We start from the raw sequence: 19,979 nt of genomic DNA on the forward strand, positions 1-19,979 counted from the left end.
TGTTAAGACACAGCCCAACCACAGCTGTCAGATGAGATGGATACTCAGAGCACACAGAGCACTCCTGGCATGAGGAACGTGCTGGAGAGCTCATGGTGGCACCTCTTCCACAGATCTTCACTCCATAAAGGGCCAAATCATCACTCCTTGTCCCTCTGAGGTGTTGCCCAAACCTCTGAAAATTTGAGGGATCCTCAAATTCCTTTATTATTACCACGGCTGAAGATCTGATTGACAGGGGAGCAGCAACTGTAGTGACATTCCCTAAAAACCTCCCCAGTTTGAAATGCTCAAACTTTGGGTATTCTCCATCTTTCCAGACAAGCAAGTGAGAACTATTCAGTTGTCAATGATTCTAATTCTCAAGCAGAGAAGCCTCAGTCTGTTCTGAGCAATCCTGCCACCACCACAGGCAAATATTAATGGACCATCTGACTGCCTCCCAGAATCTGCCAGGAATTAAAAACACCTCTCCCAAATGGAACTGGTAGACTTTATCCCGCAGATTGACTGCTTGAGTCACTTTTATGACTGAGAGAAGCTGAGTGTGTAAGCACAGTTACAAATCACACCTGAACAACTGCTGCACTGGCAAAAGAGAGGCAGCCCAACTTCCCCGAGTCAGCAGAGCTCTGTCTGCTGGAACAGTTCACCTCTCCCAAGTTCCAAACCAGCTGATCTGGCTGTTACAAAAGACACTGCACAGAGTTCCAGAGAGGGGCAGGGAAAAAAAAAATGAAGAGGAAAAAAAAAAAGGCCATGGACAGAACAGGTTATTCTGGAACCAAGCAGAATATTTACCCTGGATAAACTCTAGGATTCATTGATGATTTAACATGGATCTGAGTTGAGGAAGTCAGGAATGATTGTAAATGAGCACAGTGGACAAACAATTAGTCTGTATTTCTCTGGCTCACCCTGCCCAGATGCTCATCTTTAACAGCAATTTATAAACTACACCTGTAATTTGCTCTTTGCAGGACTCCAGTTCAATGGATATGGTTACCAGAGGGGTAACATTTGATACCAGAAAGGCTTTTAAACCACTTCCACACAGCAACTACAAAAGAATTTAACTGAAATCCAGAAAAAAATAACCAGGTATTTCATCCTCTCCAATGTGACAGAGCATCCAAGCCATACAGCCTCCTCCCTTCAGCTTAGCTGGGTTCAAAAAAATCTTCATTAATAGGCAGAATTCCCCACAAAAAGACATGTAGGGTTTTAGGAATCTGGGAAACTTTACTTTGATGAAGAGATGAAGCCTCTGAAGTCTTCAGAAGTTTGCCAAGCATTGCTTTAATGCTCTGCTGACATTACAGTTTGATTGATCCAAGGGTCACAAGCCTTTCGTGGTGATGGGGAGGGAAGAAGAGAGTCATTCCCCAAAAAACCCAGTGAAATTGAGTTAAAACACCAGGAATTTCATTTTAGTTGTAGCAAGGAGTCTCTACCAAAGGACAGGGTGATAAGGAATGTAAATCAGTGATTAGAAATGCTCTAAGGCTCCAGGCAAAGCTTCCCTGCTCCCTGTGCCTGGCAGTGAGCTCAGCTCTGCTCTCTGGCACTGCAGCATCACTTCAAGGTGCAGGCAGATAATCACTTTAATGACCTTTTCTTTCTTCACACGCAGCATTTGGGCAGAGACTGTCTGAGTGAGCCAGGAGAGCAGCATATTAAACCTCAGAACACTTCAGCAAAATTGTGTTTCACCAGCTCACAACTTGATTTTCAGGGCAGGTTCCACTTACACATCATCACCTCCTGCAAAGCCTTCGCTCTTGTGAGGAATGTGCATTTTTTTGCTCAAATTATCTTCTCCTGCTCCACCAGCCAACCTCTCCACACCCTAAACTGGGCTGGGTTCTGAACTTCAGTCTGAGTTTCTCTATTTCAGGAAACAATCCCAGCCCAGGTGCTTAATCACCCAGTCTGCTACTGGTGTTGCAGCTGAAGGAACTGGTTTCCAGCCTCTGTCATGTCCAGCCAGTCTTTATGCCAAAAATCTGACATTTAATGGCATCTACAAATTTGTTTTGTTTTTTTTTTTTTTTTCCAAGAACCGCTTCAACCTTGGGAAAAGCAGCAGGTATTTTACTACTTCATTTATTCTGGATGAAATGTGGTTTTTTTGATAGCTGTTTTGACTAAAGACACCTGGTAAGGTTTGAATGCTGCCACAGTAAGTGAAGAAAAATGTTTAAGTTTATTGTAAACACTTCTGCATTTCTTTGATTTCCAGGATTGTCATGGTAGCCAAGTATATAATTTTATACATATAAAAATGACAGACAAGAGGTACTGAAGAGCAGCAATGCCTCAGTACAGAATTTAAACCTTCCTTTTCTATTCTCAGTGACACAATATCATTAGTTTCAATTTTGTCCTCACAGCTCAGCTGGAGGAATTGGTTTCATGGCAAGACTGGCTCAAAAATGCACAGATGTGGCAGTTTCATTCTAGGGAATCACCAGACTCACACCAGCACATTTACATCACAAAATAAAAAATATTTTAAAAGCTTCTAGACCATGTGGGGGAAAAAAAATGATGTGTCTTTTCAGAACTCAGTTTTCAGTTATTACACAATTACATTTGAACATGTCACAACATTTCCCTTTGAAACCATAACCTAGAAACATTGAAAAAAAAAAAAAATCATCAGGAAACCTGAAGCCCCACCCCAGAGCACCCAGATTCTTCAGAAAATTGTGAGTTGGCAATCCACAGCAGTTTGGGGTTACTGCTTGATTTAGACAAGGCATTTTGAGCTCACTGGTCCCTTCATTGAACCCTGGACCAAATGTCTCAATGTAAACCCACTGGAGGAAGCCAGAGCAGTCACAATTTTCTGTTCCCAGTGTTTGAGGCATACAGAACAAAAGCAAACCCACAGCACTGTACCAGCTGCCACAGAGCAGAACCCAAAGTCTCTAGATCCTTGCCTAGTCAATGAGAATTATCCCTTAAGAAGTGTTAGGTCTAGGATTTTGGATTGCATTATATATTTATACATATATAAGGAGATATATATGTATATATATAAATCAAAATAAATAAAAAAATGTCACATTCCCAACACCAAGTCAGTTTCTTGTTTTTTTGGAAAGTGGTTAATGCAGGAGGCAAAAGATGCAGTGGTTAAAAAATGACCCAACATCCCCAGAAGAAATGATATGAATAACAAGGACATTTTGGTATAAAGTTAGTAGTCAAATTCTCCAAGGACGTCTTTTGGTTTTGCTTTTGAATTTGAGAGCCAAATGTAGTTTTTAAACCACCTCCTTGATCTAACACTTGGAATTGCCGCCGTTGTCCAAATTCGTGGAAATTTTTTTTGTTTTTCCTGTAACGTCACTTGGTTCTTGGCTACTAACCTTTCATGTTACTCTTGGATTTGTCAGTTTGCTTGCCTGTGGGGGTTTGGGCCTGCTGCCCCTGCCCACTGGAAGAGGCTGCCTGCTGTGCTGCTTTCTGCTTTAACATTGTCCAGTCGAATGTGTAATCATACTGGTGGTTCAAGGTCCTGCAAAAAGAGGGAAATAATGTTCTGCTGTAACACATCAGAGCTGACACCAAGCCTTGCCTGAAATCCCCCACAGCTAGGGGGATAGCTCCTTCTGTAAGCTGCTTTGGAGATTATGAATGGTATAGAAATGCTAAGTATTACTAACTTAAAGGGATTCTTGCAGCAAGCCCAAATGCCAGCCAGCAGCATTTACTCACTGCTTACACAAAGGTCTGCACTCGTGGAAGCAGCACTTCCTCCCAGCCCAGCTCACCCACTGTCTGCACTGAGCTTCTGAGCTTTTTTTTTTATTTTAAATAATAATATAATTTCAAGGAGAGACTGCAGTATTGTACATCACTGAATAGGAATTCTTTGGATTCCAGAAACCTGGGGGGAGACTCGAGAGATCAGTACCAGCCCTTCTTTTGACAGATGCTGTTCACTGCACAAGGTGGAATTTATGTTCCAGTTGCTCTTAACGAGCTCAATGAAGCAGCACTCTTCTCCTCCACTGAAATTTCTCTCCTGGGAACCACTGCTGGGCCCAGCACCAATTTCCAAACATAAAAAGCTTCAAAGACTTCTACACCAAGGGGTCAATTTCATAAGGTACTTGCAACAGAACCTGAAGCATGGGCTCAACCCTGTGGTCACATCACACAGTGCAAAAACAAGAGGATCTTCTCCCTTTCTCTTTAACATTGAACAATAATTTTCAGGTCCTTTAAACAGCTTTTGAAGCTCTGAAATGAAAGGAAGTCCCAGAAGAACTCCCTACACCACACACACACAAGGAGCTGCTCTCTGCAGTGCCAGTCCCACAGAGCAGTTCCCAACTGGAGCCCTGAGAAGTTTCTGTACTTTTCCACTTGGAGACTGACCTGAAAAGAATACGGAATAATTGCCTCAGATACATGTAATCTGGTGCCTCTTCAAAGCGCAGGCCACGACAGTAGTTCAGGTACATGGCAAATTCTGCAGGGAACCCCTGTAAATCAACAGTGTTAATCAAGCCATGGCTTGCAGCAAAAACCTTCCAACAAAGGCAAAAAGATCTACATCTGTATCTAAGAGGAGAGGAGAACTTGTTGTAGATGGATGAATTGATTCCACTTTGCCCCTAGTTGTTAATTTATTCTGTATTTCAGCATGTGGATTTGCTCAGGTACACATTCCTTCATAAACTCTCTGCTACCAGAACCTTCAACATTTAACTTCTTTATAAAGCACATTGTTCATCCTAATTAAACCTTGTTCTTATTAACTAAAACTCTAAAATAATGATAATTATCTGGTAAGAGACTCACTCTTGTTTCCTTAATAATCTGCTTGAACATAGTAGAGACAAGGTCAGTTAACAAGCATTAAGTGTGAAAACTTAAATTATGAAAATCTCTTTCAAAAGATTTTCTGCCTTACATTTTTAAACATTTAATGCTGTATGAAAGCCCAGCTGTAATAGGTAATAGCACACAGAACAGTGCTGTAAAAAAAATCACAGGGTGTAACATCCCTGGAAATTCAAGGCCACACTGGATGGAGCTCTGAGCAACCTGGGCTAGTGGAGGGTGGCCCTGGATGATTTTTTAAGGTCCCTTCCAAACTAAATCATTCCATGAACAGTTCAACAGCCTGGGAGATGCTGTCAGACTCTGGGGATAGAGATGTGTAGGACTAGAAAGTGCAATCCTTGGTGCTGCTGTCTGAGGTGCACAAACCCTGCTGGGCTCTCAAGGATCTTTGTTAAGAAGCACTTGGATGCCACAGTGGGAGAGGAATCTTAAGATTCAAAGGAAAATCTTGGAAAAACAAAGATCACTTGCATCAAATTCCACTACAACCACTATCTGAGTTAGGGCAGACAATATGAATCCTCCTGGAGAGGCAGAAAGAGCATTTGGACAAACCAGACAGCTCCACCTTGGTTACTTATTTACCTCTGATGTCAAACTTGCACTGTAAACGTTGAAGAACTGAACACTCCCCACGTAAGAGAGCTGGGAGCTTGCACAGCCAGCACACAGCAAGACCTGAATGGTGGTGCCATGAACTTTGCTAAGGAACAGCAGCAAATGCTGCCCTGCACACACAATTCCCTGTCTTGCTGGGTGGCCAAACACAAGGCACCCAGTGCCTGCCAAAGCAGTATTATTCAGCAGCAAATGCCATGTGAGGCTATTTAATATATTGGCTCAAGTTTAGACAAAAAAAAAAAAAAAAAAAACAAAAAAAACCCAAACAACAAACCAAGCAAGAAAAGAATTTCCATTTCACAGTGTGACATCATTTGGAAACTCTTACCTTACACAAAACCTCAACAGGAGTGGACATTTTCTTTTCACTAATCTTTTCATACTTTTGCTTCTTTGTTGCAGCCTGTGGAACATGTAGGTCACAATATAAGAGATATTGTGCAACACTGGATTAACAAGGACAGCAGTAAAAAAAAAAAAAATGACAAAAATCCTTTGGTCAACCATAAGTATTTTATGTGAAATCTCCAAGTCCCACACACTTATTGCAAAGAGAATGAAGGTCAATCTGGTATTAAGATTTGGCCACAGTTTAATACCATTTGTCGCAGTCTAATGCTCCCATCACATGGCACAGCTCGTGTAGTTCTAGCTGCTGCTTTTGTCCATTAACCACACCAGACTTGCAGCTACATTTGCCAAAGTTGTATTAATTCCCACTCAGTGCCCCATTCAGGGCTGCTTCAGCACCCCTCACATTCATTTTGCAGCTGAAGAGTTCCAGTGACCCACAAGCTGCTGCTTTTTTAGAAACTGTGCAGCTGCAACATCATTGGAATTACACAATTCTCACACGGAGGGAAGAAAAACAATTAAAACATGAAAACCAATCACTGGTGTCTAAATAAGTGAAATAAGAAATGTCTGCCACGTTTGTAGCTGGCTCCCATACATGGAAATCCTGAACAAGCCTGCTGCAGTTAATAATTATTCAGTTGTGCCATAACCTGGACTGAAGATACCACTGAGGCTGAACTTGCCAGGCAAGAGATTATTTCCATGCTCTCTCCAGCAATTCAAAAAGCCACTAACAATGTTATTTTCTATTTCCCAAAGGGGCCTCAGCCTGCAACAGGACAATAACTGGCAAAGATGATGTCAGCTATTGTTTAGCATAAATTTTAAGACAGTCCAACAATGCACATTTTGCCTGCTGCGTAAGAGGCAGAATCCACAGTCTATAAATACCAAGCTTTGGGAAAAGCTGCTTTGTACAACTGAGGCTAAACATTATATAAAACCACCTGACAGGCAGAAGCATGATACCCAAACATGGAAAAAAAAAATAAAATTAAAAGGGTGGGGGAGGGAAAAGAAAACCTCATAACCTACCTTTAATCCTTGCCAAGGCAGACTGGTTCTGTTAAAGTACATCAATACATAGCCTAGAGACTCCATGTCATCCCGACGACTGCAGGAGGAAAAAAAACACAAAGAATTACAAATTCTGGCATTTCTTACTTTATTCCACAGTGCTAGCATTCAAAAATTTAAATTAAAAAAATAATTCAGGAAAGAAGCCTAAGAGAACCTCAAGATAGGAAGAGATGCTATTTACTTTTTAAGCAAGGAATATTCTGTATGTACTGTGTGTTTTGAGTTTCCATCTGCAGTTACACTGAAACAAAAATTTTAGGGAAAAAAAAAAGAAAAATGAAATGTCTTTCCTGCCTTATTAAGTAGTTTGGGCAAGAAACTGAAGATTTTCCTGTAGGAACCATGGAATGCATTGTAAGAGAGAATGAGGTTAATGGGGTCAATAAAGCTGTAACATCATGTCAGTAAAATCTTTCCCTGAATGTTGGCTCAGTCTGGGATCAATCCTGACCACCTGGCCCCTAAAGGGCATTGCTCCTTTCCTCCTTCCCTTCTGTGAAAAACCTCTGAGCTGTCTCTGATTTTAAAAGGCAGCAATATTTATAAAGGTGCATGAAGCAATCTGAGAGGTGCCTCTGCCTTCTTCCCACAAAAGTCAGGAGAACTCCAAAGTGATCCAGCCACAGACTTCACTGAGAATTTGAACAACTCTCAAATGCTTTCTGCCCTGCTCATGTTCCACATCCCCACTCTGGCCACATGAACATCACTGTACTTTGCTCACAGCTTTCCTGAGCACTAAGACCAGCACAGTTCACTGGAGTGGAAAACACAATCCAGGATTTTTTTTTTTTTTTTTTTCCTCTTGGCAAAGTTGCCTCTTCCCAGCTGTGGTAAAATCAGATTTTTCCTCTGACTGCCCTTCTGCAGCTGACATCTATTTAATACGAGGCAGAAAAACAATTTCTTTTTCTCCTCCCTTCTCCCTTATAGGGACAACCTGGTGGGTTTTGCGGCTGCTCTGCCTCCCAGAGAAGGATTTAAAGGGTGGTAAGACTGACTCTACACCTCCTACCCCAACAAAGGGATCAAAAGGCTGACAGTGGTATTGCAAACAGGATTACACACAAAGGTGAGGAGAAAACAGCTCCCCAGGAGTGGGAACAGGCTGTAACCTGATCTATCTGCAGATCTTGGTAGGAGAAGAAAGAAGTTGGTGATGTTTTGTGTTCTAGCCCAGCCCATATAACCAGAAGAGCCTGGCACCCCCTCCCTCCTGGGCCAGGCTCTGTGACCCTTCGGGGAACAAAGGAAAAGCTCTCCCAGGGGAAAATCAGCTTGGCTCCCTAAAGCTTTTAGCACAAGGCCAGGAAAGCTCTGCCGTGCCCAGGGAAGAGAGGATTGGTTGCCTCCCCTCAGCAGCAGCTACCTCTGAGGTCATCTCAGCTGCAACATGAAACCACAGACAAAGGGGCTGAAAAATGATACTGAGCCCACAAATTCCAGCCTGCAGAACTTGCTAATTCTATTGCAACTGCAGATTTTAATCACCAGCAGTGTTCAGTGAACCTGTGCAGGGCCAGGACATAAAATTATGTTTTGTGAGAAGGCAGTGATAAATTCAGGAGCAATAAAGGGATTAAGAGTGTCCACCCCCTACTCAGCTCATTGTTTTAATGTTTAATGTCATGATCCTGTAGTAGGAAACATTTAGTTCTGTAAATCTGTAATGGGTACATTATTACAATATATCAATAGAAGTAATTTTCAGGATTTGAAGAACAGGACAATCCTCTCCATTATTAAAATCAGTAACATTGCAAACAGCTCCTTGAGTACAGCTGTCATTACCTGTAGGAAAACGTGTTCTGTAACAGTTAAAAGTACAGGACTAGAGGTTGAAATATTCTGCCATAAGCTCCAGAACTGGTTTCTCTTGATTACAGGAATGCATTACTTCTTTGCCTCATTGCTGGCTTGACCTAGACAGTTTAGCAGCTTGTAGCAAGCACCAACCTACATTTCTAATTATAACAGAATTCCCATTACCAGCAGATATGGTGTAAAATACAACTAACTTCATTTTTTGGTGTCCAATTAAATTTAAAAGGAACATCCTTTTGGAGGAAGGATCTCTCCTTCACTCCCAGGTGCAAGTACAGATATTCCCTTACCAGAACTGCTTGGGATCTATGAAATTTATTTATTTCAGAAGTGACACCTGTCATTTACCTCCCTGAGCCACATGCCAAGCTGGCTTAAATGATGACACTGACAGACAATAAAATACCCTGAAGGATCCTTAAAGAAATTAAAGTTTTTTTAAAAAAAGGAAATATGGAGCATTTAAAAGAATCATTTGTGGGTTACATGTTCTGTTGAAGCTGACCATGAGAAATTCTGTCATTCCCATCTTGGTTAACACAAAGGTCAGAGGCACAGACACTCCTGGAAGCTTCAACTATCCAAGAGAGGTAAAGCCACACTCTTCAGTTATCCATTACAATATTTAGGCACAGATGTAAGGATGAGATGCATCCCTTATTATCCCATGAGTATCTAACACTCCCAAACAACCTGAAGTGCTCTCTCCACTGTAAATTCACTAGCATTCTGTAGGAACAAAATGCTTTTGATCCAGAAGATAAAAATGTGTTTGTTGATTAAGCAAAGCTCAAATAGATAACTATATCCACACACATGTGGACATACCTACAGACATGACTGCACCAGAAACTAAAATAAAGTGTGACTGAAGGTATTTAAGTCTTGCCTGCAGGCAAAAGGAGAAATAATGGTTTACTAAGTTGAAGAGAGTGAGAAAACAGGCCAGACACCAGCTTTAGAAAACCCTTTCTGCTTACAGAAAGGCTTCTCAAGCCAGTCAGCAGTGGTGCCAACAGGTACCAACACATCAGCAAAGTGCACCATTTTATGTGTGAAGGGCCTCTGACAGACCCACATCAAAGTATGGCTTAGCCTTTAAAAAGCCAAAATAATATGCAGAACATCCACCTGATGTCTGCAAGACACACAGTCTCTTCAAGAAGCAAATTAGGTGCTCAGATTTTCCCCATCCTTGCACAGGCAGCCAAAAGGAAGAACACTTGCAAAGGGATGGAGACACTTTTCATATAAAATGAGCTCAGGAGTTTCCAAACACCTCTGCACCCTCCAGAAGGTTGCACTCACCTCTGCTCAATGCCAAGGTGTGCATTGATGCTGGCATATCGAGCTGTGCCAGTGAGATTTTTGTCTTCTCTGTAGGGTATGTGTTGCCTTGTCCTGTTGTCCCGGTACTTTTTGGCCAAACCAAAGTCAATAAGGAATAACTTCAAGAAAAATGAAAATAGGTTAGATTCCCATCCAATTCCCCAAATTCCCAACTTCTTTCACTAGGCATTAGCTATGTTTTAAGACACCCAGACAATGTAACAGCCTACAGTTAAAAGAAGCAAAGTAACAGTGCGGAGGCGCAACCAGCTTTAACTAGTCAGTTAAAAACTCAATGGTGAATTAGTTCGAGCCTTTTCTCAATCCCCTAGAATGGATTAGATGGTGCTACTGAGCCCCTGGAGCTTAGCTCTACCAACTATTTTCTATCACTACTGTAGTCTGATGGCTGCGGTGCACAGCTGAGGGAGGAAGGTGGTGAAAGCACATCCCAAACCCCACTGGCACCGGAGCAGGTCACACACACAGAGTTAATTAATGCACGAGGCACATCCTGCAACCTCCTGTCTCAAAGAACAGTGGGCATTCTGCAGAGCACAAGGCCAAAACCTTCCCCAGCAAACAAGACAGCTTGTTCTTGGCTCATTTAAAGGCTCCCAGAACACTGCCACAGCAGCAGGACAAACTCGCTGGGTTTTAACAGGGCCAGGAAGCTGAAGCCAAGGAATGGATCCAATTTGGGTTTCTAATAACCAAGCCTTGCCCAATGGTTTGGTATTTAGCAACCTGAGTGTGTGGTAAAAATGAGTGTGTGGTAATCAGTGTGCTGATTACCAACTGACCACCTACAAAGGGTCATCCAGGCTCTGCCTTCCTGGGCAAGATTTCAGGACTAGGCAAAAAAAGCTGAGGCAGAAAGAAGTACATAAAGAACTTTTTAAATTCTAACACTCAGACTTCAAGCTATAAATCCTGATTCCAACACTGGATTAATGCTACAGGATCAAGGACTGCAATCCCTACAGACTGAGCAGTGCTGCAAAAGGAACTTGGGTGGGGGCAGAACATGATGGAAAGAAGACATTTAAAGTTTGATAAAGTCTCAGTAAAAAACAACTCATTATCACATTAAAGCTGATTCCAGAAATAAATATATATCTTTAAAAGCAAACTGGAGACTAAAATACAACCAAGGTTGAAATGGGGAGTCACTGGCACACTGGAAGTGTTGTGAACTAGGAAATTCAACTCTAAATCAAGTATCCAAGATACTGAAAGTTTCTGAAGAATAGTTATGGTTCAGGATTCTGATCCAAGATTTACCAACTACAGCAGCCTAGACAGGGAAAAGCAAAGCTAAAAGCCTCCTAAACTACTGGTGTCAGAACAGAAAACCTGGGGTTGAAGTCTTACCATGATTTATATGCAAACACAAAGCTGCAGTGCTACATTTGCTGTTCAGGTCAAAGTCACCCTGAAAGCCCAGAATGCCTGGAGCAAGAGACATAAACCCAAGTTTTTAAATCAACTCCACTGCTCAGACAGCTCAGCAAGGTGTGGGGCTTGGCTGTGCTGCACCCACTACAGGCAGCTACTCCATGGATATGTTCCCAGGCTGCCAGGAAACCATCTGATATGCCAGGAAATATCTGATATTGAATCCCAAAGCAGACAATATAAAGCTTTATGTCATTGCTGTGCTGCAGCTTTCCTAGAAGCAAAGCCTGAGCTCGAATGCAATCCCTCATTTTCTGATTTGGTCCACAACACAGACCTGTAACTGGCTATTACTTTAGATCAGCAGCTTCCCTGGGGGAGTTTGCTCGGTTCCCTAGCTCAGGATCAGTCTGTATTTCCCTGTGGATGGGTTGAAGGCAAAGGAGTGTGTCCCTCCAGGAAAGAATTAAGCTGGGAGACACAGAGCCCAATTTGGATGAGCACAGAACGTCCCAGTGCCAGCCCTCAGGAACACATTCCCAGATAACCTCACACCACCTTTATTCTGTTTGTTGCACTATCAGCAGGAAACTGGAGAAGTAGGGCACGATTTTTGCCAAGAGCAACTGGAGAAGTAGATCAAAGCCTGTGCCTGTGATAAGAAAGTTTCAGAAGCAGACAACAGAAGCCTGTCAGCTTGTGTACAGCAGGAATCCGCCTGGGATTTAATCCATGGAGACTATTGTGGAAAGCTGTGGACCAATGGCCAAGCTCCTGAGCAGTGATTCATATTCAGCAATTTCCAGCTGTCCTGCTACCAACTGCCAAATGTCTTCCTCTCTCTGCAATTCATCTTCTCTTCAAGAGTCAGAAATACAACATCAGACACTACGAGATAAAGCTCCTGCTTCTCTCCAAGACACAGCTTGTTGGAGTCATTTCAGCTTTTAAGCACAACGGATGGAAATAATAAGTCTTCATTACACATTTGGGGTGATTTTGAACACAATCTGTACGGGGAGGAGTCTGGCTGAAGTGAGAACAGAACTTCTCCACGTGCATCCACAGGAACTGCAGGAAGCCTCAGCAAGGCAGGGAGGAGAACTGCTATTTCATGTCTATCCTTCACCACATTTTTAGGAAATTGCCTTTTGAGTTGGAAAGACCACAAATAAAACCTGCACCTGAAATCAAGCAGGTACATTTATCCCTATCAAAGTTGAGAAATAATTCCACAATTTAAACAAGCGCCACAGGGAAACATCTTAGTAATGTTACATGTTTGCCAAGTATGTCTGAATAATGCCAACATAAGAGGTGCTTTTGCAAGGTCTACATTCTCCAGAAAAACGAAATAAAAAACAAAAAAAATAAACCAAACCAAACAGAAAAAAAAAAAAAAATAACCGAAACAAAAATAAAGCACATGAATTTGGGGTTGAGGTTGGAATAGGAGACAGTTCAGACCTGGTTTAATCCTGAGAAAGATGGGTCCTGAGAAGTACTAACAGTCATGCTTCTTTTCCTCTTCCCCACTGGAGATTCTAAACACTGAACAAACAATAGAGGGTGGCAGTGCATCAAACAGTCTTGCTTACATTGCAACATTGGCCGGCGCAGACAGGCAACACCGAGGCGTTCGAGAAAGAACAGGGTAGCCAAATGCCATCCTTCTTCCACCAAGCACTGTACTTTTCAAAAAAACTCTTCTCTTTCCATCTTTTTTTTTTATTTTTTGAGTAATAGTTTGATTGTTTATAGCAATATTATTGGGTTTGGTTTTTTTTTTTTTTTCCAAGGAGAAAATTTGACAGATGGGACAAGGTAAATTTCAACCGTGAGCCGCTCCAAAATGGCACTGCCTTAACCAGGGATAGCAATGGTGACATTTGGCTCTATTTAAAAAAGGAAATTTGAGTTTTTGCTTACAAAAGCAGCCTTTGGTTCCACAAACTGCCCTTCCCCCAAAAGACATTTAGAAAAAGTTAAATCTTCAGTAAGGAAGAGGTAGAAGGCATTTAGTCACCTTAAAGTTTACTTTCATAAGCATGCAGGGCTTATTTCTAGCAGAGCTGGAAATTCGTCTTTTAAGGTGGGAGCAAAATTTCTCCCAATCACCAAATCAAAATTTGGAAAAAAAAAATCAATTTTTTTTTTTTTTATGTAACTGACAGGAAGCTACTGGAACAAGATTACCATGCTGCTCTAGTCTTTGTGACTGATTTTCTTTAAACTGTGTAGAGTCATCTCTAAAAAAACCCCAAAACTACACTTGGTTACAAAAAAGAAACATTGAATACTGTATTGGTGGCAAGTGTTTCCTAGACAAAGCACTTGATTCCAAACTGAAGGAACCCATTCCACATTTTTGTTCATGTAAAATTATTAATTTGCACTTGGGTCAGGAACTACCTCCCTGACACATAAGTGAAGCCCATGCCCACAGACAGTGTTTTACCACCATAACATTGCATGGCTCCCTAAACTAATGGGGAAAAAAATCCAATGGTTTGTAGACAATTTTGTCTTTCATTTCAGCTGATGCAAATCTAATGTGTTCCTCCTCTAAAGTAAGCACAGCAGCAATTTCTAGGCCATTAATCCACACCAAGATGAACTGGAGTGCAGCAATGCCAACCTAGCATGACTGTGCAAAAGTATAGAAAAATGGCCCAAAAAAGAACAATTGGAAATCAGAAACTAAAACTAGGAAAAAACCAAAATAAAAGTTTTCAAGTTCTAACTTTGAGTTATGCCAGAAAATTAAGGAGCCTAAACTGCTCAACAACAGCAGAGAAAAATAGAGCTGTACAGAGTGAAAAGTATGAAACTTGGGAACAAACAAAGTTTAACAGCAACAGGATTACATAAAGACTGCCTTTCAGCTGGAATTACAAGCTTTTTCCAACAATGGTTGTCTCTAAACACTCAGTGCATTGCACCTCTTCAGACAAGAGCTGTTATCTCACATATTATCCAAGCTTTCCCCCTTCTAATGCTCATGGCCCTGAAGTTGGCATTCATACAGGCAAACAAAGGTAAACATTTTGATTACTGGTAGTGCCTAACCAGATGAGACATCCTGGGATGGCATCTAGAGAAGATAAGTGGGAATCTTGCTTCCAATAAACAGCTTGATCACGTACATTTGTCCTCAAGTTAATTTCTAATCAGTAGCATGCTTAATGCATTGCCAATGCTGCCTGTCTGCCCGAGCTCGACATACAAATTGCAGGATTAAGCATATTTCACTCAAGAAAACTAAAAAGAAAAGAAAAAAAAGTTGCCTTCTAGGCAGGAAACATGCACTTCTGACTATGTTTACCCTTCCCAAAAAGTGTAACAACCTCAGCCCACCCCACCCACCCCCAGCTTTTTTTCCCCACCCCAACAAAGTAAACTGAGACAAAATTTTTTTTGTTGTACAGCAGGTGTTCTACAGCTTAACATTAATTGCATCATTTCTTTTATTTATAAAGGCATCTGCATGTTGGCTCTTGGTCTTATCCACAATTCTGATGGCTGAAGAGACTTTACCAGTCTGTCACTGCAAAGATTTAATGCCCTGCTGACTGGTAGGTCAGGAGTTCCCACGTTGGCATAAATTGTTTTCATCCTAGGAAGTTCAGCCCCAAAGCCAAAGACAGGATTTGGCTTTTATCACAGAGGAATAAAATGCTATGACAACAGACATCTTGAAAGAAGTAGCCAAGTATTCTCCAGGGTTAGTTTATAACCTTGTTGCAAGTCTAGAAATCATCTTGCAATCAAGTGCATCTCCCAGGGTGGGTCAGAGACCCACAGCATTTACAAGTGGACACCAAGAAAACCAAGTTCTCACACCCAAGAACTGTGGTTTAGCATCCAAAATAAGCAGTTTTGGCAATGGATTTTACAAAAGTTGTGCAGCTGGAATCAAATCACACAGGCATTCTCTCTGCAGCTTGGAAACAAAGAGCTTTGGACTAACCTTATTACAGTGACGCCCAATACCCATTAGGAAGTTATCTGGTTTAATGTCTCTGTGTATAAAATTCTTTGTGTGCACATATTCAATTCTACTGATCATCTGTAAAAAAAAACAGCAACATGTAAGATTTCAAAGAGAGCAAGACATTTCATTAAACCTTCAGTGAAAGCATGACTTTTTTAGTGTTACCTTCCTCTGCAACTTCATTTTATGCATTTGATTAATGAAAACCATTTTTTTAAAATGCTGTCTGAATATCTTTTTTTCCATGTTAAAACTCCATAATCTTGGTCAGGAACTGGCAGATTAAATACCTGCATATTTCCCAGATATTGAAATTCATGTTTCTAACTATAGCATCCTATTAAAAAGTATTTTTTTTTCATTTCTTGGAAGGTTTTACAGCTACCACAAGCCAATTTTAAAGCTCACTCCCTCCCCTTGTCCCAGTTACTCATTCATCTGGTTATTCATTCATCAAACATCACTGTTCCAGGTAACAGCTTTCATGGAGCAAGTCACAACTTGATGGTGGCCCACCCTGTCATATCTGGGCTACCCTGAACCCAGAATTTCTGCAGACATGGAGGAGCTCTGGCACATCTGTGTCATCACACAGGGCCAACCCATTTCCTGTGGGTGAGATCACAGCCTGTGGTTATGTGGCACAGCTTTGCAGCTCCTCAAAAGCTCCTCTTGCTCCTCAAAAACTCCTCTTGCAGGCTGGAGATTGTTACATCACACCCCTGACAGCTGTTTGCTGGACTAAAAGCCACTTTTGAGCACAGATATCCCTCACTTCTGCCTGTTTCCCAGCTGACAGCCAATTAATGTTTATCATCCAAAGGGACACTGCACAAATCCCTTGTGGGCTCCCTGGAGATGCTGTCACACCCAGGCTCTGGCTAAAGGAGCAGACAAATGGCTCTCTAAAGCAAGAACATCACCCTCTTAGGGCAGCTGAGAACAGGGACAGCTGACCTTGTCTGCAGACAAATGCCTTGAGCTTCCTTGGCCAAGAGCCTGGGATTCTACGAGCATCTGGCCAAGTGACAACTTGGTACTGATATCAATTACGTAATATCAGATGAAATTTCAACTACCATTGAAAAAAATTCAACTTGAAAAACCCTCACTGCTTTTCAAGGAGCTGAAGGCAGCACAATCAAGTCATTTATTTAAGCAGCAAGAAATAAATATGGCTGCTTGTTTCAAAGGCTGGATTCTCATGACCAAGTTGGAAAAATATCAACTGCTATAAAAAAAGACTTCAGAGCGTTTTAGAGGCCTCGATTATGTTGGAGGTAGAGTGGCATTTCCACTAACAGCTTTAAGAAGTGTCTGTGAGGACCAAAAAGCAAGGCAGTTATTTATTATTAGCTCACTGTCTGGTCCTGGAGGCTACAGGGACAGATTTGCACATTGTCACCACAGGTCCCATCAAATCACATCACCCACAGCTGGAGACTGTTCCAGCCCCCAAACCACAACACCAGTGGTGATACTGGCAGTGAATCCACCCAAATTAGTTGAATATTTTAATGAAGTTGCCCTTAAAGTAGCAGCTGCAGTGCCCTCCCACTCGGTGCACTTTGTAGGGCAGAGCACACACAGAAACCACCATTACTTTTGTCCTTATTTAGGTCAAGCGTTCACTTAGTGTATAAAACACTGCATCAATTATTTATCCCACTCTGCAGAGAATCCCTCAGGGCTCTGAGGCTGCTCCCACCAAGGTGTGCACGTACCTGGTCTGCTAGCATGAGTACTGTTTTCATGGTAAACCTGCGAGAACAGAAGTTGAAGAGGTCTTCCAGGCTGGGCCCCAGAAGATCCATGACTAGAACATTGTAGTCCTTTTCTTGACCATACCACCTGCAAGGAAAGAAATGATCAGGCATTAGCAGCAATCCTGATGCAGCCCAGGATATCCCTCAGGGCTCTCAGATGCAAGGGCACGTTGCTGACTAATGTTCCATCTTGAAAGCTAATGAGAAATTAATGCTGGTAATATCTTATTTTTCCTGGAAACAAAAGTCTGAGCACAAAGCAGAACGCACAAGTTGGCAATTTTCCCTGAAGAGAAAACACTACTCCACTTCAACAACCAAGATACCAAACACCAGAATGAAAATGCAACCAAAACAGCAGTGTCCTTATACTGAGGGGTGTGAACCACACCTGGACTGAAATTCCTCTGCAGGACACCTTCCTCTCATTGTTCCTGCATTATTTCACTTCACAAAACCATCTTGACATGCTTCAGGCTTTGTTTTCAGCTCTGACTTCTCTGCACCAGATCGAAGCAGTTCACTCATATATGTTTCAACTTATTTCTCAATTTAAAAAATGCCAATCAAGTTCTATTGTCCTATTAAGTTGAATATAAAGGCTCTTTATGAGGTTTTTAATATCATAGAGAAAGAAGCACTTAAGTGTCAGAAAACCAAAAGCAGAAACATAACAAAATATTAATTGCAGCTATACTATGATAGTAACCTTTAAGTGTCAAATACATCAATTTTGGGCAAAAATAAAGGCTAACAATGCTGCGAGGACAAGAAGAAGTCCTTCCATGGCTATTTTCCTTTCCAATCCATGTTTAAAATTTCCATCATAGCCCTGCTGCTCTATTGCATCTGCACCTGGGGGTGGTATCTCCCCACTGAAGCTCCTGAGGAGAGCTGGAGTCACAGCCTGGACTCCTGCACATCTCGGCTGTAAATCTCCACACCTGAGAGACAGGGCTGGAATATTTTCCTCTCCAGTCCTTCTGCACGTCCCAGATAACCACAGTTAAGTGACAGCTGTGAGTGAAAAACTGTTTTGAAGCTGACATGACACCTGTTTGATCAGAAAGCTGCAATTTTGCCTTTTCTAAGCTCCTGGTTCTTACACCAAGGACCTACTGGGAGAACTTCCCTCAATTTCCCAACAAAAGTGGCACAGACGAGGCTGTGCCTCCTAAGAAGAGCATGCAGACTGCAAAAAAAATAAAAAATAACTCAAGATTCAGCTAAAGTAGCAGCTGGGGCTTAAATATCTGTACAGACACTGTATTTCCACTTTAGGCAATGACTCCAGTACACCAATGCCTGGCTGTCTGGACAACAGTTACCACTGATAAAGTCAACAAATTCCTAGGTACTCACAGGATTCCAAGCTTAGCTTAGCTGGGATAGTAAAATAAAATGTTTACAAAGGCAGAGAGAAAAGATTCTATATTTGGATTTGTTTCAGGAACTACTGGCCTGTACCTTCCCACTGTCTGGATTTCAGGAGAAACTGTGCCCTTCATTCCTGCATTATTATAAATCTGATAAAAGTTATTTATGAGCTGTGGCTCATACTCCCTGATTTACAGATCAGTCTAAGACTTTTATTCATTCCCTGCATCAAAATGAGATGCAGAAAATATGTATTTTGAAAGCAATAATTCAAATGAAATGTCAACAGAACAGCTCTGTAAACAACTCCAGGGGTCACAGGTGAAAATGAAACATTATGGTCACCTAAGTAATGAAAATTGGAGCAAAAGACCTGCCCAGGTATTCTGACCTATGAAATTTAGGTTTGTTGTGGAAAAAAACCCAAAACAACCCTCGAGTAATGGGCTGAAATGAACAATTCTAAGGAGTAAATCAAGATCTAGTTAAAGTACTATTTTCTTCAAAGGATGGAATTCTAATTGAGATGCTGAGTGTAATTGTTCAGCACAGCAATGGTTCAGTGCCCAAGAGATGCAGTGGAAGGGAAAAGGATCAAAGATCAGCCTTCACTGGAGCTAAAAAAATTCAATCACAGACAAGGTGAAGCTGATGCAAAGGAAGCCCACCCTGGAAGGTACATTTTAAAAACCTTTTTGTTCCTCCACAGGGATCTGCCTGCCGAGTAAGTGCAGCAATTCAGAATGATTGCACAACCTTTTTGGCCTATTTCTATGTATGAACAAGAAAATTCTCATCTCCTGACCATTCTGCACTGGTGGAAAGCACATTCAATTCTCCAAGACAAAGAAATAGGGCAGAACCTCTTAATATTTCATTCTCATTTACCTGCCCAGTAATTCCTCACTGAAGACTGTGACACCTATTCATTTCACTACTGGCAACTGGATTCTTCCAAGGTATCAGTGTTTTATTTACTTTGCTAACACTCCAAGTAAGTTTTCATTTCCCTTGGAACGTTTCCAGGGAAAATGGGATTAAGAAGTAAAGCAACATCAAGTCCATTCAAGGTGTTGGAGCTGTTACTACTGGCAGCTCAGAATGAAAGAACATTAGAAGTCTTGGTTTTTCTTAGGAAAATTTGGATATTAGGATATATCAAAGCTGATGTCCCAAAAAGTTCTAACATTGCATTAGCAGGGAAATTTGGGATTATCTATTAATACGAGGGAATGATCCATACAAAGCCCTGAGCAACTATTAGGTGACAGTGGCATCTCAGGATACAAGTGTTCCCACATCTCTGAGAGATCCATGGACTTCTGTCAGCACACCTGAAGTCCCTTCCCTCATAAAAAAGCTGAGGAAGC

The 19,979-nt window shown here is 41.6% G+C and overlaps 1 protein-coding gene across 4 annotated transcripts in view; it reads right to left on the reverse strand.

The window, feature by feature from the left end:
* Positions 1-19,979, reverse strand: part of CSNK1A1 (casein kinase 1 alpha 1) — a gene marked incomplete at its 3' end in the record, with an annotated part of 31,958 nt that overhangs the window by 2,474 nt on the left and 9,505 nt on the right. The window contains exons 3-10 of one of the 4 annotated variants that reach the window (XM_083871622.1): positions 17,191-17,317; positions 15,443-15,541; positions 12,940-13,023; positions 10,054-10,193; positions 6,877-6,955; positions 5,813-5,887; positions 4,393-4,499; positions 3,414-3,526 (exon numbers count right to left, since the gene is read on the reverse strand). In XM_083871622.1, the coding sequence (XP_083727748.1) occupies positions 3,414-3,526; positions 4,393-4,499; positions 5,813-5,887; positions 6,877-6,955; positions 10,054-10,193; positions 12,940-13,023; positions 15,443-15,541; positions 17,191-17,317 (824 nt within the window). Of the gene's footprint in view, positions 1-3,372; positions 3,527-4,392; positions 4,500-5,812; positions 5,888-6,876; positions 6,956-10,053; positions 10,194-12,939; positions 13,024-15,442; positions 15,542-17,190; positions 17,318-19,979 lie in introns of those variants that run through there. The other 3 variants (XM_083871620.1, XM_083871621.1, XM_083871623.1) reach the window with 3 other exon arrangements.

Source organism: Zosterops lateralis, assembly GCF_965231275.1.
Source record: "Zosterops lateralis genome assembly, chromosome: 14".
NCBI lineage: Eukaryota > Metazoa > Chordata > Aves > Passeriformes > Zosteropidae > Zosterops > Zosterops lateralis.